Genomic DNA, 21,497 nt, shown 5'->3' on the forward strand with positions numbered 1-21,497 from the left:
AAAACAATACTTTATAATCAGTTAGGAGGCCTGATACCTATCTCCTTCCTACCACTAGGATAAAAGTTGATATACTCGACTTAAACCTTTTTAGGATAGTAAACAAAACTTGTACTTACAGTAGTTATTTAGCTTAGTTAGGTGCTAAAGTTTCTTGGTTGGAGAAGTGAATGTGGAATACAGTGTTAGTTGATTAACCTCTTGTACTGTCTGGTTGCTTTTGATAGTGTCCCCTGACTTGGCAGATAATGAGAATTTCATTCTGTTCCCTTATACCGACCTGTTCTTTTAACAGTAGTAAATGCAACTGCTAATAAATTGTGTGGGGTCTCCCCTGAAGCTGATGCAGGACACAGGAATCTGAGTGTGACCTGAAAAAGTCAGCTATGCTTTGGTGACTCTTCTTTGCCTCTGCTATCTTGTTTCCACCTTTTGCCTTTTTTGAGAGGTTTCCAATTTCCTATTTGATCCTGTCTCAGTGGTAGTTTAGATGGTGTTTTTATAGCAAACAAAAAATGTTCTATAAATTGCTCTCGATCACTTAGGTACACAACTGAAAAGCCACACAGATAAAACATATTTGAATGTGTTATGGGGAAAGCAATTTGTGCCTGGCAACAGCTGTATTCTGGCACAGCATTTCAATGTTCACCTTTCACCTTAGCTGTGGGAACAAGTGAACAAGCTCATGCATCTGAAACTGAGGCTTCTGGGCCAGTGTGGGGCATCACCAGGTGTTTACAGCTCGTAGTCAGAGCCAGCCAACCTTCTGTGTTCTCTTTTGTGTGCTCAGGTTCTGAAGGTTGCAATTCTAGCTGAGAAGTATGCAGTGGATTACACCTGGTATGTGGATACAATCCTGAATCTGATTCGCATTGCTGGTGACTATGTCAGTGAAGAAGTGTGGTATCGAGTTATTCAGATCGTCATCAACAGGGATGATGTGCAAGGATATGCAGCAAAGACTGTTTTTGAGGTGAGAATAACTGTTTTCAGTTCCCTTTCAAAATGAGCTAAGAATTAAGGAAGCACCACATGATGTAACAGGGGAAACTTAAGGAGCTCTGTCTGTCCTCAAAAGTCCACAGTGCTGCTAGATGGGCCTAAGAGTGCTCTTAATCAAGTAATACTCATATTAGAGTCTTCTGTGAAATCATACTACCCATCATGTTTTTCTTATAAGTGCTTTGTAGTCCCTAGACCCATGGTCTGCACTTGCAGGAAAGTAGATGAGAAAACTGGGAATGGAAGTGACAGAAAACATCCTTTTTCATACGTTGCATATCAATGATTGTTAATGTGTTACAGGCCCTTCAAGCTCCAGCATGCCATGAGAATCTTGTAAAAGTAGGTGGCTACATCTTGGGAGAATTTGGAAATCTGATAGCAGGTGATCCAAGATCAAGGTAAAACATCTTCTAAAATACTGAGTTGAAGTAGTAGTGCTTTCTGTAAAGAATTTAATTCCTAACATTCCTAAAGGCTAGTTAACAAATGATTCAGCTCTTGTTAATAATGCATTAATAAGGATTATCATGTCTACAAAAACTGAACAAATTATTTTTCTTCCATCTTTTAAGTCCCCTCATCCAGTTCAACTTGCTACATTCCAAGTTTCATCTGTGTAGTGTTCCTACCCGAGCTCTGCTTCTGTCTACTTACATCAAGTTTGTGAACCTGTTTCCAGAAATCAAAACTACAATTCAAGATGTGCTGCGCAGTGACAGTCAGCTAAAGAATGCTGATGTTGAGCTGCAGCAGAGAGCTGTTGAGTATTTGAGGCTCAGTACTATTGCTAGTACTGATATATTGGTAAGTATAAAGGTTTATTTTCTTTATTATGCAGTACTCTGCTGTCAACAAGTTAAACTCCACTAAACTTAACCTGATTGCTCAGAAATCTCAGTGTAGGAGTAAGGATTACAATGTGGGTGCGGGTTCTTTTAGTCTCCCTAGTTGTGCTGTAGTCATCTTCAGTTTAGAGCTAAATTCCGAGTTGTTGTTGCTGTAGTGGGACAAATGACCATTAAGACATGTTAATCTGGACCTGAGAAGCCAGGGAAAGCTGGCATAATAACAGGGTCCTAGGGGATTTGGATATCAAAAGGCTGATGCTTTCTTTTGAGGACTTACTTGATGGTGGGCAGGAAAAGTGTAATTTTTTCTCTTGAAGCTCAGTGATTTAACCTGGTGCTCTCAGGTCTGAGCAGAGCATTGCACATTTAGTTTTGACATCTAAGAAATGCTCAGGTCTGAGTACTTGAGTATTCTCTGTGGTTTAAGTCTTGGTCTGCCTGAGGTAAGGACCCTTAGGTCTGCTATGATCTAATTATTTAAATTTTCTTTTTTTTATTTAATATCACTGTTTCACAGAATTGATGAGCACCTGTTCTCTTAACCAAGTGCTTTGGACGGACTTCAGAAAGTTTTAGAGAATTTTTTATTTTAAAAAAGCGATCAATCCCTCACTACAATAAACTGCATAATCATTTTCTGTGTGGGTAACTACTTCTGCTTTTGCTTTATGCAATCTATAAGGGTGTGTCTCTTCAAAGACTCAGAAACTGGTTTGATTTTTTTCTCTGAAGTTAACACTTTTTTTTCCCGTGGTAAGGCTACAGTGTTGGAAGAAATGCCTCCCTTTCCAGAGAGGGAATCTTCTATTTTGGCTAAACTGAAGAAGAAGAAAGGCCCAGGCACAGTTACTGACCTGGAAGAGATCAAAAAGGAGAGGAGCTCTGATATGAATGGAAGTGCTGAACCTGCCTCTGTCAATGCCAGTGCTGTTGTGAGTTTAAAAGCTGTTATTTCATTAATTTTAGATGGTTTGCAAGTGAGAAAAGAACGGCTTCCTAAAGTGGCTTTTTGGGGATTTAAAACCTCTCATCTGAAACTTAAGGCTATGAGTCTTTGCTATAAAGCAGGAGGATGTACAGCTGCTTTCCCCTCGCTGCGTGCTTGGATGCAATTGGAAGTCTTATGTAAATGGGGACAAACTGTCTGCAGCCTAAAAAAATCCCTTTTACATTGTTGTTTGAAGAATACTGCTGTACACGTTAGAAATGTGAATTTCCTTGTTGGTGAAATTGCACTGAGGGTGAGATTATAAAATTAACATATTTAAAAGGAGTTAATTTGAATTTCAGAGTATCAGCTGTTTTTCTGCTTTGTCTTACATATTATTTTGCATCTTGATTTGGATTATTGTTTTTAATAGAAGTGGACAACACTTGACTTCACAGGGATATCCTTAAATAAATATAATGTTACTTTTTATTTGACAGTACTATTTGAGTTTAGTTATGCTAGACAAGGCCACAGGTTTTTTTTCTTCTGAGCTGAAATTCTCATTTTATTGTCAATTAATGCTGGTAGGATCAGTTTTTCCCATAATGTAATACTGCCTTCTGGTTTTAATGCCTAGAATAACTTCTACTACATCTTATATGTAATTACAAGATTACCTAGAGCAGGAAATACTGTAACATGCTCCCTGCCCAGTTTGTTAAAGCATAATACTTTACTACTTAGTCACTGCAGTGTGTAAGATCCATGTGCAACAGTTTTGACTGGACAGAAATCTCTTTCTAGCAGAAATTTGCCAAGTTTTCTTTGCATGCCATATTGAGGTGATTGGTTGTTAATACTGCATTATGCTTTACAAGCTTCACTTTTTGGCCTGCAGCCATGTAACAAACTGCAGTGTTACCTTCACCAGTGGCTTTATGTGGTTTAGATACCAAAAATGTTAGAATTTTGAGGTCCAACCTTTGTTTGTTTTTAGTAGTTCCTAATGATTGGCTTCTTAAATCTTTTGCCAGGGATTTTTTCATTATATTGTATGGAATATATTGTAACTTTAAGTTGGCTGACAAAAACAAGATTTCAGATTCCTCCAAATGCATTTCATGACTCATCCTCAGATTATCTGGCATATTGGAAGCTGCTGATGTCTAATACATGACCATTTTGATTAACAGTCTATGCTTTGTTCTTGCATGTGACTTGGGCACATATATGCAGCCTCTGTTGCATGATTCCATGTCCTGGCTACTTGATTTGTTCTATTTGAGGAAAATAAGTTTAAACATCTTTGTCTCTTCCTCTAGTGTTTGCAGCTTGAACTGGCTACAGGCTCTGCTTTTTTTGCTGGTTGGGTTTATATTCTTTCTATGATTTGCTAGGCTTCAAAAACCCAGGATTAAACTGATAGTCAATTTTAAAGATGCTGTGATGACCTTTGATTTAGGTTTGTGTAAAAGCCACTTCCTTTCGTGATGGATTCCTCATGAAAGAAAAGCAACACGTGAATTTTATTCCCTACAGTACTTATTTTCCCTTGAAACTGACAGGAAAAGTGTGTGTGGGGGGGAAACTGTTATCTTTGTCATCTTTCTTCTGCAGAACCAGATTCTAGACAGATGAATTTCAGTTTTGTTTTATTTAACTGTTAGATGGACATAACTCTCTTCAAAGGGAAAAAAGAAAACCACATCTATAAATGACCATAAGTTGAAATTCAGCATGCTAGCTGCTGCATTTGTGAACCCTTTTACATCCATTCAAACCTTGATTTGGGGTGGGGAGAGGCACTTTGCCATAGCTTAGTTGTCTGTGCAAACGAGACAGCTTTGTTGTAGTTTTGTTGCAGTGTAACACCAAAGTGTCTTGTCTTCCTTAGTCTACTCCTTCTCCATCGGCGGATCTGCTGGGTCTGGGTGCAGCCCCTGTCACCAATTCAGCTCCCCCACCTTCCTCTAGTGGTAGCCTGCTCGTGGATGTATTTTCAGATTCAGCTTCTGCAGTTGCACCTCTTGCTCCTGGTTCTGATGACAACTTTGCGAGGTAATTAAGTCACCCTGAAAGGAATTTGAAGGAGAATTTGTCTGTTAAAACAAGATTGAAGGAAAAACATGCATAACTTCGGTTTTGTTCCAGCATATCGAATGCATTCCCGAGTGGCAATTTTGCAGCAAGAGAGGTGTTCTTGGACACTCTGCTGGATGTGCTGTTGTTGTTGAATATCTCTTCTCATGGAAAAAACCGAGTCTGTAGTACTCAGCTTGAGGATATTTGCCACACAGTAGTGTCTGGTTTTCATGCTGGTTTTGCTTCTTTGTTAAATTAAGCTGCTTGTGCATCTCCATACATCTTGAAGTGGGGGTTATCTGTCCTGATATGAATACATTTATTCTTATTTTATTTTCATAAAGTATTCTTGTGTCTCTCCACTTATGGCAAGCTGCTACTGAAACAGTGAGATGGATTGTATGCAGATACTGCTTCCCAGAATTGAAAGATACACTTCAGTTGTTCTGCTACTGTCTGACAAAGGGATGTGAAAAGGGGGATAAAGAACAAGTGGTTTTCTTTTTCTTTTAAAGGGGATTTGATACTACAATTACATTAGCAAGTGTAGTGTAAGTAAAATGTGTTATTAACCCCATTAGCATTAAAAGCTACTGTGGCTGCTCTCAAATGTTATTTGGGTAAAATTTTGGGAATAAACAGCATAAAATCACGGAATGTCTTTAAAATCAGTTGTCTTACTGGACAAGAACGTATTACTGTTGTCAAGGACCAAATTTTGAATGTTGGCACAACAGATTTTCAATGCATCTTAATATAAAAGACGTAATTAGGGAAACTGATCTGCCTGGATCATTGACACTTTCATCAAAATTTTGTACAGGTAATGCAGTGCAGGTAATTGTTGCAGGTGTGCAGTGATTAATACTTGATCCTGTGTTTCTCTTGGAAGGTCAGAAGTGATACTTGATGATAAAACACAAAACCAGGACTTTAGGAAGCTACACAAGCTTGTTCATGCTTTTTTTTTTTTTTTTTTAAGAAGGTAAAAAAAGGAACCAATATGAGTAGCTTCATAAGCAAATGTTACCTAAAAAGAGTTTTCTCTTTCTGCAGAAGAAAGTATAGCAATGCCCAACTCCTTGGTCTGTCTGTAGATGATGAAATGCTTCTCTAATGATACTGAGAAGTTGCTTTTTACAGTTTCCTGCCTCTTTTTAGTGCTGTTGTCACTTTTGTTTCTAAATCTGTTGCTTGGGTAAGTCATTCTCTGTGTGCCCGTGTACTCTTGCCTATGCTTAATACTTGTGTGTTTTTAGGAACTGATTGTGCACCTGGGGTCCCTAAGGTTGATGAGGCCTCTGCTTTTAAGCACACCTTTGTAGTAGTTAATATGCAGCTACCTTTTTGATTTTGAACTTAAACACTCTTGCTGTCACAGTTAAACACCTAAAAGGACTTGGTTCTGTAAGAGGTTTGCATTTACTGAACACCTTCAGCTGTCTCCTGTCTTCGTGAAGGATTGCTGTTTTCTAACAGTCGGGGTGGGATGGGGGAGAGAAGTGGGGGAAAACATTGCCTAATGCCTAAAACCTTTTTAGGGTACTGAGCTAGGGCAGCTAATCAATTTCTCGTGCATTAAGCTCAGCAGTGCCATTTTTGAGGAAGGAGGTAAAAGAAGTAACTAAGCTCTAAGCTGTCTTTACTAACTCCTGCTGTCTCTGTCGCTACTGCCTTTCTTCCTTTGTGCTGCCTGAACTAGCCCTGACCTGGCTTCATCTGAGGTAGTTTCTGAGGAACCAGCTGATACTGTGCATGATGCTGATGAGCTTTTTCACAAGTAAGCAATACTAAAACCTTGCAAGGCTGGGCAATTTCCAGAATATAGTTATAAAGCAAAACTATATTGTTCATTAACTTAATACCAGCAAAACTAGAGAAACATGTACTGTCAGACTTGTGACTAGAATACCTCTATGGATGCTGTGGCTTTTGTGACAGGCTCATGAATAGACAGGTTAGAGTTGCCTTTACAAGTCAGTGCTATCACACACTGCTCTAAAATGAGGCAATGCCAGTTGTATATTAAGGTTTTGCAACTATTTGGAAATAAAGAAAAAACAGAGTACTTGTCAAAAGTACTGGTACTTGGGAGTGTGTTTTAAGTGCCTTGTATGCAAAAGGCAGATGTTTGCTGACCACCTCTTCTACTTTTAAGTGAGAGGTGATAGAAAGGACTGAGATCACTGGAGAATGGGCTTCCTCTCTCAAAATGGAAAAAGTGTATCTCTCGGTTGGCTTAGGTGATACAGAAATGATAAAACAAGGAAGGTTTTTTTCTTTCAGGTTTAAACAGTCAAAGCTTCAAACTTTTCAATTCTGCACCAACCTAATGAGTTTCAGAAGTTCTCAAGACTAATAAGAAAAATCCTAGTCTGTTGCCTGGTCCTTTATTAGACAGTGTGTGTGTATATAGCATATGTGGTTTCCTTCATAGTTTCTCAGACATTCTATCAAATAAAAATGTCAGTTCTTTTAGTGTCCTACAAGTGGTGGTTCTGGTTGTAAAATTGTCTTTTCTAACTGCAGTTTTCTGCAAAGGCCTCTCTCACAGATTGATGCATTCTAGGTTAACCACAGTCTTCATCCTCTGTGTAAACCCTGAATTTTGTGGTTCTAAATATTGTTTAATGTGGCTCAATTTAAAACATGTTTTCCCTCTCTTCCCCTAGGTTTGTGTGTAAAAATAATGGAGTCTTATTTGAAAATCAGTTGCTACAAATTGGCTTGAAGTCTGAATTTCGACAGAACCTGGGTAAGATCTTTTGTGCTGTGGTTGGCTGTCTGCATTATCAACCACAATGCCAGCATGATATTTCAGCTACTGAAGAGGGAAATAGCGTTATAGGCCTAAGCTCTTTTACAGCTCCCACTGTTGTGCATCCCTGGCTTTTGTGTGAGCTCTTGTTTCCTTAAATTTTTTTGATTGTTTTGGTAGCTGAGATGAAATAGTGTTACACTCCAGCACTCCGGCACGTGCAGCCAGGTTTATAAAGGACCGTTGTTTTCGGAATTTATATCTTGCATTATAGCTTATTGTAATGATATGAGACACAATACATTCAGATCAGATTTAATGCACGAGATACTGGAAATATCTAGGCAAGAGATGGGACTTAAACACAGACCAGCAATAGAATTGCTTGCTTCTCCCTTCTGTAAAACTCTTGGTGGCATAGTAGCATCTTAACATAAAAAGTAAAATTCTCCAGCAACTGAAAGGCAGTTAAATCACCAGTGGCAGTCTGTGTGACAGCTACTGTAGGAGAGATCTAATGGCTTGGTTAAATCACTGCATTTTGAACTGCAGATATCTTGGTGAGATAAACCATGTAAACTATGTTTTGTTCTTAAAAGTGGTTTTAAGGAAAGGTAGAAAGACAGTGTGTTAGGGAATTGAAGCATGAGTAGTTCAATATGATTACATGCACCTAAAAATTCTGATGTCTCATTCTTCTCTTTCTAGGACGTATGTTCATATTCTATGGTAATAAGACATCAACACAGTTCTTGAATTTTACTCCAACAGTAATCTGCTCAGATGACCTTCAGTCAAATATCCTTAAATGCAGTAGAATGTGTCTGTTCTTATTAGGTTTTTGTGGTTTATGCTGCACAAAATAATAATAAATCTGTTGGATCAAGGCATGGTCTCCTTGAACATGAAGAAATGAGAAACTTGCTGATAGCTCTTTAAAGTTCTTGTAGAAAGAACAAAGTCTTGAGCAGAGATGGGAGATTCTCTCCTTAAAGCTCTGGTTATAAACACAAATGTTACTCCTGAAATAAGGAGAAATTAAGCTGAATAAATATGCAATGGAGCTGTAACTTTCTCCACTGACACGAAGTAAGTAGCAGAGGTAGAGATGTGTCCTTCAAGTACTGCATTAGCAGATAACCTAAAACTTGACATAGAGATGGAATACATGTATGCCAAGATGATGGTACTTTAAAATAAGGTCTTAATTCATGGCTGGTCCTTAATGCTTGGTATTGCAAATTTAGGATTTCTGGGAGATTAAGTAATCAGAGTTGTTTGACTCAAGGCATCTCTGTAATGTTCAAAATAGTCCTGTGGTTTTTATTGTGAAGTCTCTCTGCCTTCACACTTTTTTAAGGGCATCTTTCTTTAAGAATATCTAAGTAACTGAGAATTTTTTGGAGTTACTGCTTGTAGATGTGTCAGTATGAAAAAACCCAACAACCAATTAAAAAAATGAATCCCCACAAACTCTTTCCTTGTACAAAAATTGAGCTTTAAATGTTCACTAGCACATAGAGAATGAGTGAAAATGTGATGCTAATTCCTCATAGCTTATTGGAAGATTTGCATTTTGTTTAAGTTATCAGTTCATTGATCTGTTTCCTTAACTACTTTTTTATGCCTGAATCTTCAGACAAAACCTGTTGACCCCACAGTGGATGGAGGTGCACAGGTTCAGCAGGTTGTGAACATCGAATGTGTTTCAGACTTCATGGAAGCTCCAATCCTGAACATTCAGTTCAGGTAAAACAAAGGATTCAAATGTTAGTGAATTAATTAGATGAAAGATGTTAAATTTGGCATGGTCTTGTGACTGAAATGTAGAATATGGACACACAAAGCTCTCTTGGGTAGACAACTTGAAAAATTGATCTAACTAAGCTTTAAGCTGCTAGGGAGAATCCACTTGGAACAATGTGGTTTAAAAAACCCAACCAAACCAAACAATCAAGAAGCAGCTACTGATAAAATGTCTCCATGACTTCTGTCTCTGCTATCTATATAAAACAGCAGTCTTCCTGTTTGCTTAAGAAATCTTGACAGGAATATACGCAGTAACTTCTCCCTTCTGGAAACCAAGAACATTTCTGCAAATAACTTGGCCTGGAAGTGTATGCAACCAGAAGTAGAATCTTTTTCTGTCCACTCAACATCAGCTCAGCTTTACAAAATCCCGAGTCCTGGGCTGCATGCTGTTATTTTAGTCTAAACTGGTTTTTATTGGTATGTTTTCACAGGGATATATTTTTGCGCCTTTGGGTGCTATCTAGAAGGATAAACCTATGCTAAAACTGAGAGAACCTTATTAGCAGTTCTGCCAGTTCATTTGCTGTCTAAACAGAGAAAATAAATTTATTTAACAGTGGATTGAAACTGTGTGTTAGAAATGTCATGTGCAGTTGATGGATTTTGATCATAAACAGTTTCTCAATAGCTTGGTTGATTTCTGCTGAGACACTGCTGAGGCTGCCACGTGCACTGTGGTTTTTCTATTCCATCTGCAGGTATGGCGGAACATTTCAAAATCTTTCAGTAAAATTACCCATCACACTGAATAAATTTTTCCAGCCAACAGAGATGTCTTCTCAAGACTTTTTTCAGCGTTGGAAGCAGCTGAGCAAGTAAGACTTTGTACTTGGGCTTGGGGCTCTTGTAGTGGGCAAGAGAAGAGAAAGGTATATTGTGAATGTAGCTGGTGCAGTGCTTCATCCCTTACTCAATCCTGTAAGCCATGAGCTCTTCCAGTAGAATTAATTGGTATTGAAAATGCTGTTTATAATACAGGTATTTATCTGCTTTGTCTTGCAGTCCAAAACAAGAAGTACAGAATATCTTTAAAGCAAAGCACCCGATGGATGCAGAGATCACAAAAGCAAAGGTGGGTGGTGGTGTGGTATTTTTAATTCATAGTGTACGGGGCAGTGGCAGGTCATGTTTTAACCCCAGCTGGCAATTAAGCACCACACAGCCACTGCTCACTCTCCCCCAGTGGGGTGGGACAGAGAACCCAAGAAGGGTAAAAGTGAGAAGATGTGTGAGTTGAAATAAAGAGAGTTCAGTAGGTAAAGGAAAAGCCATGCACGCAAGTAAAGTGAAGAATTAATTCAGTTCTTCCCACTGACTTGGAGGTATTTGGCCATCCCCAGGGCAGCAGGGCTCCATCAAGTTTAACAGTTACTTGGGAAGACAAAACATCATCACTGTGAACATCCTCCCATTCCCTCTTTTCCCAGCTTTATATGCTGAGCCAGGACATCATATAGTATAGAATATTCCATTGTTCAGGGGTCCTGGCTGTGTCCTGTCCCAGCTCCTTGTGCACCCCTGGCCTCCTCACTGATGGGGTGAGGAGCAGAGAAGACCTTGGCTCTGTGTAACCCCTGCACAGTGGTAACTGAAACATCGCTGTGTTATCAGCTGTTTTCAGCAGAAATCCAAAACACAGCCCCATACCAGCTACTAATAAGAAAATTACCTCTATCCCAGCCAAAACTAGCACGTGGTATAAACAAACTTCATGCATTTTTGTTTATATGCAGTTGGATCATCCAGTGAAAGCGTGAGTCCATGCTGTGTGATAGATCCGTGGCAGTGCCGAGTTGAATGGACAGTTTCTAGCTGTGGTTTGAATTAGGTACAGTCTGCAGCTGGAGACTTGAAGCTGTTTTAGAAAGCACCAGTTCACTGCTTAAAACTGAATTGGAAGATAGTTCAAGCCTTAATTTATACTCGAGGTACTAGTTGGAAAAGGAAAGTGACTTTTTGTAGAATTGGCTGCCTTAGGCAAAACAGAAGTGACTGTGTAAGACAGGAATGGCTGCATCAAAATGAGGGGAGACTGATGTTGAATCTTAAATTGCTTCTCAGTTGCTTTTGAGAAGAGCCTTATTTACAGGAACAGCTCATTTATCAGGGTCAGCCTTCAAAAATTTGTGGTAATGAATTTGTCTTGAACACTTAAAAATTAGTTTCCTCCTTGTTTTGCTATTTGGTGGTGACTGTGTGGGTATACTTGGTATTTGTGTCCTTCTCTCCCCACATCTAAATCTCCTGGGTGTCTTTAATAGATAATTGGCTTCGGATCAGCCCTACTTGAGGAGGTGGATCCCAATCCTGCTAACTTTGTTGGTGCTGGTATCATACACACAAAAACTACTCAGATTGGATGCTTGCTGCGCCTTGAACCCAACCTCCAGGCACAGGTATCTGTGTAACTATCTCCAGCTTAGATACAAGTTCTCGTTTGAACTAAATATCTCTGTGTATCTGAAACCCCTTAAGATACTTAAAAGTCACTATTGCAATAGCTGCTGATGACTGCAGACTCCAACAAGAAATTAAATTATAGTAGCTGGTCCTGGCCAAGCGGGGTAAGCTGCTTCTTCAGAGCAATTCTCTTTCCTCTCAGAAGAGATCATTGTAATATTCCAGACTGTCTAGGGTGCTTTGGACCAGATTAAGCATGCTTCCTTTTGTTATTTTAAATTAGTAAACGAGTAGTTGGCTAAAAGAGAAAGCATAAGCAAGTGAGTACAATGTTAAGAATATTTTTACTAAAGCTTTTTTGATAGAGGTGTTATCCAAGTTAGCTAAGGATTGAAAATGAGGTTTCGGTGGTTGCATCTTCAGTTTCCTTAAGAAGTGTTTGTACAGGGTCTTTAGACTTTTCCACAGGACTTGCTTCTCTTTAAAAATAATTCTGTACAACACCTTTCTGTTAAAGCCAAAAAATACTTGAGTAACAGTAATTCTCAACAAAGGTTTGAAGATAGGGTTGGTTCAGCCAGTGTGAAAAAAGTTTTCAAACACAGTTTGAAAAAGCTGTGTTACTCAGTGGCTGGCTGCCTCTGAATGCTTTAATTTGAGGTCTTTTTCCTACCAAAGCTTACAAAGCAAGTAAGAGGTAACTGTTAGTTTTCACTATTGACTGTGCATTCATTTAATGCCAAACTGTGTTTAAAAAGTACTATTTTATGTTCTTTTTCAGATGTATAGGCTCACACTACGAACAAGTAAAGAAGCTGTATCTCAGAGATTATGTGAATTGCTGTCAGAACAGTTTTAATATTAACCATGTCAGTTTTGGTTTTTCCACTTATATCACTGTCATCAAACTGCAAATAAATGTCTTGTACATCACTGTCTGAGTACTGCAATGTTAACCAATACCAGCTCCCTGCCTTAATAGGACTTGACCCTTGTTTGAAATTAGGACTATAAAATGTACAGTACAGGGAAGTGACTTTTTCCATTAAAATGGCTTTTAGTGTGTTACACAAAAGGGTGGGAGGGCTGTCTTTTGCTCCTTTTTTTGCAGAGGTCAGGCTTTTAAACTTGTTGAAGGGAAATTGTTTTAGTTGTGGCAATCAAGGATTTCACCTGGAAATAGCTCAGAAACCTTCTGCTTCAGTACTTTTAAGAGATGCTTCCTCTGCTCTGAGCTGAAAGAAACCAATGTACTGCTGCTCAGGAAGGTTAATTCCCATGTTAATGTAGAGTCAAACCTTTGTAAAGTTGAACATTGCCACAAGTTGTCTACTGGATGGAGGGGCAGATTTGAAGATGTGTTTGAATCTGATTAAAATGAACATTTATGTTGTGTCGCCAATCTTTATATTTGGAAAATGCCACAGGACCAGAGTCTTTAAAGTATTAATCTTGTATCATTTGACATCTTAATGTTTTCTGATCTTTGGATTGAACACAAAAGCTATTCTTAATCCTTCTGCTTACCTCCATTAATGAGGTGAGCTTCTCTGGTAGGGGGTGAATGAGTATATACTTGTTCGTTGTTACTCAGTGAAGTTAAATATTCTGGTTTATGTTTTTTCTGTTTGCCATCAGACTTCACAAGTAATAGTCCTAATGATGTAATACAATTAACTGCAGAGTCTAGTATTGTGTAAAAAGAAGTGGGAAGAAATGGGCCCTTGAAGGGCTGTAAGGCATGCACTCTTAGGTGAAAATGTAATTTTAATCAGTATCTTTTCCCCGGTGTACATTAATGTTCAGACTCAAGAGGCTGAATAACTGGATACCTAAGCAGTTTCCTTCCTGTCAATGGTAAAAACGTCCAAAATGGTGTAGAAAACTTCTGTTGAAACAGAAAGTAGAAGACCCAAAAATGTTCAGCTTTTCTAGTGGTTTTTACAGCCAAAGTCTTTGTATCTTGTTTCACATCAAACTCTTTGCAGCCTCTGTGCAGAAGTCAGTGGACAGAAATTTTGGCTCACGCTCCTCAAGCCTTGAGGTGCAACAGAGACTGCTAAACCAAAGCAGGTGAGGTGGCCCAGGTAGGAACCCTGGGCTGGTGTCAGCAAAAGCTACAGATCATGGTGAACAAAATCAGCTCCTGCTGACAGGAGAAGGGAACCTCAGGTCAAGATTTCCTCAAGGTCATTGACAGAAAGCCTGGGACTGGTGTGTCACAACACATACAGACAAGTGTGCCCAGGAAATGAAGGTGCTGAGTCGTGGTGGTGACACTGAAAATACATTTAAATGAGGCTGCTGTCATGCTGCCCAGTGCTCAGCAGGGGACAGGATTGTTCATGATTGAGTGTGCCTTGCTTTTTGTCTTCAGTGCTTTGAGCTTAAATGGTGGAACTGGGAGATTATCACTTGGTTTGGGTGAAGGCTCCTGATCATACTTGAGTAAAAGTGAAAAATGAGGAACAAAGGTTTGGCTGTGATGTGTGGATTTTGGGGGATATGTTTTGTTTTTCCAGAAATGGTTGGTAACTATGGATATTAAGGCTGAAAATTGGGCTAAAGGCCTGGTCTTTCTGCAAAAGTTCTCTCGACCAACTGGCCCTTTTAGGGGCTTTCAGATTCTTCTTACTTAAGACTCTTTAATCATAAATATTGTCACTGAAAATCTTGGTGAGCAGTTCCTGCAGCCAGGTTGGGCAGTTGGCAGATACTGATGGAATACCTTTTGTTTTGGCCTCTGATGCTCTGTGTCTCATTATTAGTCCTGTTATGTTAACCATGCTCTTGGCTGCTCTGTTAAAATCTGATGTGCTGAACTAAAGGGAGTCTTAGCAAAGACAGAGGAGGAGCTTCTCTTTCATATTTTCCAAATCCTGTTGTATATCTGTCCCCCTGAAAAATGTTCTGTGCCCTCATTAAAGGACACCTTGAGACACTGCACTACTTTATTTCACTTTGCTTTGGTTCAAGCTGTGCTAAAATGTGCATTAAAATGTGGGAAGGAGGGGGGGGTAAGGGAAAGTGTCTTTTCAGTGGTGACTGTGTTAAGCTTATGACTGTTCACTCTTTGTATTAAATGTCAGCTCAATGAAGCCATGAGCAGAAAAGTGAACAAATTAAAGACAAATACTTGATTTTATTTTTTTTTGTGAATGATGGTTAACTTACCAGTGATGTATCCTGTCAAGCAGACAAAGTAATTTCTGCAGTAAACAGTGTTATTGTTTTTAAGTGCAGTATTTTCAGGCATTGACATGTGAAAATAACTGAATAGCAAAACAGGTAGCATATGTTCATTCTTGACCTACACTCCAGTATGTAACATTTATGGTGATTGTCTTATTTGTATAAAACAAAGTTCTGTCAAATTAAGTGGAGAATTTTCATATAGAAGACTATATATTAGACTATATTCATCAGAAGAACGTATTAAGATTAAATAAATGATTAGAACAGTGATCAAACTGTCCTTTTTTTGTCTGGGGGCATGAAGGTGTAAAAAATATTCTCATGGAATGGTTGTTGTGGAAAACAATTGCTGTGATTCTTTAATGAGAAGTACTGGTGGGTTCTGTTCACTGGAGTCTTTGCTGGTCTACAGATCTCTGCTCCCCCAGTGAGTGAGTTTGATTTTGTTCTTGTTTGGTCACAAGTTATAAATATTCTATTTTTAAAAAGCCCCAGATGTAAAATCTTTCTCCCTAGAGTGTTTAACAGCAGTAAGTACATGAGCAGTACCTGCTGCAGTAAACTGCTCTAGCAAACAGTGGGGTAGGGTTGAGGCTAAGCAGCACACCTGTATTGCATGCAAGGGTGGTGTCACTGTAGAAGAAGAGTATCTGAACTGCTAAGTAACCTCATTTAAGCTTTAAATGTGTGCTTCAGATTCTTCTCTTACACTTGCTAAAAGGGAAAAAAGGGCACTGAGCTTTTGTGCAATCATACAGCTTTTCTTAAATGACTTGCAAACTAAGATTTTCTAGAGTGGCAGCAAGTAGAAATTGCTTGTGAGTGAACCACTTGTGTCCTGTTAGATGCATGTGGGCTTTGATTTCTTGCAGAGAAATGCCCTCAACTTCCTGCTTTATCCCAAAGGTGCTACATGTGTGTGTTAAGTTATGCTTCTAGAAATATCCCACCACACTAAGGGTGCTTGTGGAAACCTCACAATTCACTTCATCATGGGTCATGGAGCACCTTACTTTCCAACCCTGTCATCTATAGATGAGCACAAGTCTGTGTCCACCTTCAGAGGAAAGGGAACAGGTCAGTTCCCTTCTCCCACTGAAGTAGTGGGGTCTTCCACAGGTCCAAGTTTGACTGTAGTGAACCTAACAGACTATTTTTCAGTTAAAACAGCTGGTCAAATAATGAGAAAGAAGTTAGCAAATTCAGTTCCTTCTACTTTATTTGAACATTGAATTTCTCTTACTGCCCAGTGCGTGGGCCAGGTTTTAGCCTCTGGTTAAGTAAATCACCTTGAGGCCAAACAATCTCTTGTCTTTCCTCCTGATCCCCACCCTGTGCCTGTTCTGTATTTCTGTGCCTGTTCTTCATTTCCTCCTCTGCACCCCACCCTGCTCCTGATCAGGAATCATTTGTGGTGGCTCCATGGGCAGTCTGGGCAGCTGCTCAGGCTTGCTGACGGCAAGGCTGTCCTGTGTAATCAGTACAAGAGAACCCAGCAATGAGCTGTGGAAGGATTAACTTGTGATCACTGTTTAATTACAAAAAATGGTATATCAGGTCTGACTAGTGTGTGCAGCTGTCAAAGTTACAAACACAGCCACTAAATGCAATAATTTCTGTGGTGAGCCTTTTTCCAGGGTTATCTGGGTCTTGGCATGGTAGTTGGAATTCCTTCTTAAGAAGTTCACGTGGCCTACAGCAGCCGCATGCTGTGGTAACCATCATCTTCTCAACATCCAGCCTGTGTGGAGAGAGGGAGAAGCAGTTGGCATTTGTTTAAAGCATTGTAGGCTCACAGCTTTTCAAGTATAGGAACTTTTTTTTTCTGTGTTAGGAGGTTTAGAGGATAGAGCACAGCCCTCCATTGAATGGTTCTGTCATCTGCAGGACTACAAACAGTGCAGGAATTTACTCCATTTTAAGTTCTCATGATGCAGAAACTCAGGTGTACTGAGCTGCTGCCTTCGTTTTTAGAACAGGATGGACTTGATGATCCTTGTGGCTCCTTTCCAACTCAGGACAGTCTGTGATTCTATGATCTCATCATCTATTAGGCCTCAGACCTCACTGGAAAATTGATAGAATTTTATTCCCCTGGTTTCTTTTTGCCCTTCTGAATATTTGTGAAGTAACTAGGGATTAAATTTGTTAAAGTTGTGCACTGGACTACTTACAGTTTACAAAAGGTCTCTTTTGCAGATGCTAAATTGTGTGTGTTCCTTTTGCAGTTCACAGAGGAAGGAAAACCTTTACTCCCTCTGAACAGTTAGTGCTGGAATCTAAGGTGGTGGCTGCATGATGCCAGTTCTGGGTGTGAGGTCAGCTAACAAGGTAGAAGACTTGCACATAATTGTTGAATTCACAGTAACAGAGCACAGGTAGGTGAAGTGAGAGCTTGAAAAGGCAGGTAAGGATTTGAGACTGTCCTTATAGTACTGCAGTTCTTAGGCTTTTGATTCCTGACATATTCAGCCTCCTGCTGGACTTGGTTCTGCCTTTGTCAGTGGGAAGCTGTATCGATAACAGGCCAGAACTCAGGTATGGGAAAATGAGAGTTCAGGAATAAATATTTCTTGGCAAAATCTCAGTGGTTTTAACCACAACTTTCCTAGCAATTGAGACAAACCTTAACTCTAAAAGTCTTCCTCCTGGTTTCACAGCCCTTTTGTCAGCTCTCAGGATACAAGGTCAGTCACTCAGTTTTCACAATGCTGGGAGACACTTGAATGTGCTTTGAAGGGGACAGCTTTTAGCATCAGGATTAATTTAAATTAGTTCCTGCAAAAGCAAAACCCTCCATTGCTTTCCATTCTTGAATATTGTATTGGCTTGGGTTGTTGGGAATGTAGCTATTTTTCTTCTCCAGTAACTGAACTCTAATACTGCTGCACTGTTTACTTGTATTGAAGCCTTGATTTCCTGTCCAATTCTCCTAATGGGCAGCAGAACTGCACAGGCTCAGCCAGCACCCTTGTAATTATAAAATATACCTGAATTACACTATTCGGAGAATGAGACAACTGAAGTGACATTACTTACCTTAGTAATTGAAATTTCTTATTTTACCATCTTAGCTATTTGAAAATAGGTATTTGTAGTCTAAACCACCTTTTCAATCTTTAAAAAGCAAACAAAACCAAAATCCCAACCATCAAGACAACAAAAAAACCCCTCCAAACTGGCAGCATTGATGTCTGGCTTTTCTAAAACACAACAAAAACTTAAGGAAGTGAGATGACCTTCCTTGATTAGCTGTAAATCCCTGGGTAATAAATGACCTTATTGTTTCTATTAACTGGTGTATACAGCAACACTGTATATTGCTGGGTGGATTCTAACCACATTTTCCTCCCTGAATTATAAAGGAGCAGTAGTTCATAAATTTCCCTACTTACAGATGCCCAAATAAGGAAAACAACTTTAGTACTGTATAGTCTCAGTTATCCTTACTTTGTTGAAGATGGACATGATCCTTCACATTGGCTCAAAGTGACATTTGTGGAACAGCCTTTGTAAGTTATTTCTTCTTCATATTCAACTTCTCTACAACGCTCTGTCAAATGTAAAAAGAAAAAAATTCTGCTATAATTCATCTGGATCTTCTTGAGTGACCTTCGTTAGATGCCAAAAGCCTCCGTATTTGGTTTCATGGAAAACCATTCTTATTGCATGAGATAATTAACAAGTCACAAGTGAGTAACACAGCAAGAGAAGGTTTTAAACTGGGCACTGAAGTTACAGGAGAGGCTTACCTTGGAGGACAACAAAAGAAAAGAACAAAGTTCTTTTTTAAGAAAATAGAAGTTGCTAGAATTACAAATGAGCAAAAAAATCCTGTTAAGAATATAGTACACATTCAGTCCAGCATGGAAAAACTAATCCTCTGCTGAGAACACAGAGATGCAAAGAGGACAACCAGCTGGCTCATTCTGGTAGAATTATTTCTGGTTCACTTTACTTATTTGAAAATTGCTTAATTCACTCATTTTAAGGATATATTTATTTATGGGCAGCCAGGAGTTTACCACTTGCCTTACTAGGGAGAATGTGTAATGCTACGTGTTAGGTAGCAATTATATGTGTCAGTGCTATGTTTTCTCCTGTCTTGGTGCACCACACTAAGCACTTTATGAAGCAGAAAGCTGACTTAAAACACAGGTTTTCCAAGGAGTTGAAAGATAGTGTTTGAAGTTTATATTAAGGAGAACAATGTTGAAAACTATGAAGGCAATTCATGCACTGCTCACACCTGATCCTTCACAATGATCTTTTAAGCACAGTCAGGTTCCCTGCTGAGAGAAAGGTTATAGATTATTGAACATTATTGCAGGGGAAGCTCAGTTAATGCTGTAGTAGGACTTTGGGATTTTCTTACTGGAAAATAAGACAACTGCTAACTGGGGAGTGAATTAAGATGCTGTATCTGTATCTTGTGAATGCAGCACTAGGAGCTATGCTTAAGTAAAAGTATTTAACTTCTTTTCTTTTCCTGGGTTGAAATATATTGTTAATATTGTGCCAGGCTGAAAAAGTATCAGAATTGCTTAGTTCAGGGCTGAAAAATGCAGAGAAAGGAGAAGAATTTGTCCACAGCTTTCTGAACTGCTGAAATAAATAGTTGCCTTTTAACTGCAAGGAACGAACCTGGTAATGCTGTGGTTGGGAAGGTAATGTCCTGAAGCACTTCTCTTAGGAAAAAAATGGGAACAAAATCCAAAGCAGATCCCCAAAACATAACTATACTGGGGAAAATCCTTCTGCTTTTGAGAGTTCCTACTTGGATCCCCGTTCTGTGATGTGGAAATTATGAGGATGAAGGGAAAGCAGGGTCAAAGGAAGTGTGTCAGAAAGAATCCTGCCTCCTTGGGTTAAACTGTTATTTCCCAATGCTCATATAGCCAGTTTGAGGCTCCTTCCTGCTAAAACTGAAACCAGCCTCTTTGGCAGTGCAGCACCTGTGTGACAGCAGGACAAAGGACAGAGACTCTGCATTCAGTTGTTTGCTCTGCAGGGAGGTAATTCTGCCAGGCCTGGTGGCCAAGCTGCCTGACCTGGTCAAGCTGGACTCTGCCCACAAAGTTAACAGTGAAAATGACATGAAAGGCTCAGCTACAGGTGCCTGCATCCTCTAGTGTAGATCCTCAAGTACAACAGTTCCATTTAAAACCAATAGAAAGACGCTGCTTTGTGTGCCTTCCTTTACATGAGGTGGTGTGGAAATTACAGAATGTGGTATTCCTTCAGCCAAATCATATTAGGTGATTAATTGTGCACAGGAGCCAGAACACATCTCTGTACCCTGACAACTCTGAACACAGTATCTTGCAGAAGAGATACCAAAAATGCTCAATTGTGCAGAGCTAACAGGAAGGCTGCAGGGTAATGAGGGGATAGCCTGTCCCAATAAGAGGTTTCTTACACTGCTTTTTAAGATGACAGAATAAAGGTTCTGTGGCTCTCCTGAAGCACATCCTGTCAGATGCTTTAACTCACGCTCCTTAATATTTAAAATATTGAATAGCAGGGAACCTGGAGGTATGAAATCTAAGAAATCAGACAACAACTTTACAAAAAATAACTGCAGATAGGGCAAAAAGAAAAGGTGGGGCCAATGAGAACAAACAGGGTCTTATCCAAAGGATATGTAAAGAAAACACTCATACACTCATCAAAAAAAAAAGGCATTAAAAGCAAAGCCATGATAAAGGAAATAATATAGAGATACATTACCGTGTGGCACCGTTGATGGCACAACAGAGGACAGAGATGTTGCAAGTCCAGAGGTGAGAGGAGGAGATGATGTCGTACGGGCAGTGGTCAGTGTTGTTGTTTGCAGGGAACTCCTTTCAACCGACTCTGTAGAAGCCGTAGTAATAACGTGGGGAGCAAAGGTAATGGTTGTAGATAAAACAGCTGGGATCAACGCTGCACTGGACTGGGCAGAGATACTGGTAGGGACAGCTAATGAAGATGTTTTGCCATATGGAGTCGATGTGGTGTTTTGGAAGTAAGAATGTGTAGTGCTCTCAGCAGACCTAAATGCGGAAGTAGGGAGGGGTGTAGGCACAGACATAGTGCTGACAGTTGGGGCCAAAGCAGAAGAGAATGGAGACGGGGCAGCTGATGGCAGCCGGGTGCTGAGGGGGCCGCTGGGAGCAGGTGGAGAGCTGGGATGTGGAGATGCTGTTTCCAGAGGCACTTCTGTGCTGCTTGGTGGGCTGCTCCCTGTGGAGACAGAGGTCTTGGAGGTGCTGCTGATGAAGGTGGTGACCCTGGTCTTGTGTGTGGTCAGAGGTGGTGCAACGTGTGGCACAGTTGACTTTCCATGGGTGAAGGCTGCCAGGAGGAAGGCAGAGATAAAATTGAGGATGCCCACCTGGCCACTTCCTCACTCCCCTTATTCAGACATGGGGAGAAAATCAGAAAAGCTAAAGCAAGAACACGCACACATATCCAGAGAGAG

The 21,497-nt window shown here is 39.8% G+C and overlaps 2 protein-coding genes across 27 annotated transcripts in view; one reads left to right on the forward strand and one right to left on the reverse strand.

The window, feature by feature from the left end:
- The window catches only part of AP2A2 (adaptor related protein complex 2 subunit alpha 2), a 45,340-nt gene extending 30,036 nt beyond the window's left edge, over positions 1-15,304 (forward strand). For 2 of the 4 annotated variants that reach the window (XM_048305455.1, XM_048305456.1), the window contains exons 11-23: positions 794-976; positions 1,309-1,406; positions 1,581-1,812; positions 2,615-2,788; positions 4,682-4,845; positions 6,572-6,649; positions 7,542-7,624; positions 8,336-8,425; positions 9,253-9,376; positions 10,138-10,254; positions 10,442-10,511; positions 11,701-11,835; positions 12,621-15,304. In XM_048305455.1, coding sequence (XP_048161412.1) covers positions 794-976; positions 1,309-1,406; positions 1,581-1,812; positions 2,615-2,788; positions 4,682-4,845; positions 6,572-6,649; positions 7,542-7,624; positions 8,336-8,425; positions 9,253-9,376; positions 10,138-10,254; positions 10,442-10,511; positions 11,701-11,835; positions 12,621-12,698 — 1,626 coding nt within the window. In that variant the 3' untranslated portion in view covers positions 12,699-15,304. The remainder of the gene's footprint in view (positions 1-793; positions 977-1,308; positions 1,407-1,580; positions 1,813-2,614; positions 2,789-4,681; positions 4,846-6,571; positions 6,650-7,541; positions 7,625-8,335; positions 8,426-9,252; positions 9,377-10,137; positions 10,255-10,441; positions 10,512-11,700; positions 11,836-12,620) is intronic. The other 2 variants (XM_048305457.1, XM_048305458.1) reach the window with 1 other exon arrangement.
- Positions 15,305-16,548: 1,244 nt separating this feature from the next.
- MUC6 (mucin 6, oligomeric mucus/gel-forming) overlaps positions 16,549-21,497 on the reverse strand; it is a 47,717-nt gene continuing 42,768 nt past the window's right edge. For all 23 annotated transcript variants that reach the window (XM_048305439.1, XM_048305438.1, XM_048305454.1 and 20 more), the window contains 3 exons: positions 20,765-21,370; positions 18,485-18,587; positions 16,549-16,775 (listed from right to left, as the gene is read on the reverse strand). In XM_048305439.1, coding sequence (XP_048161396.1) covers positions 16,598-16,775; positions 18,485-18,587; positions 20,765-21,370 — 887 coding nt within the window. In that variant the 3' untranslated portion in view covers positions 16,549-16,597. The remainder of the gene's footprint in view (positions 16,776-18,484; positions 18,588-20,764; positions 21,371-21,497) is intronic.

The sequence above is a fragment of the Corvus hawaiiensis genome, chromosome 6 (assembly GCF_020740725.1).
Source record: "Corvus hawaiiensis isolate bCorHaw1 chromosome 6, bCorHaw1.pri.cur, whole genome shotgun sequence".
Lineage (NCBI taxonomy): Eukaryota > Metazoa > Chordata > Aves > Passeriformes > Corvidae > Corvus > Corvus hawaiiensis.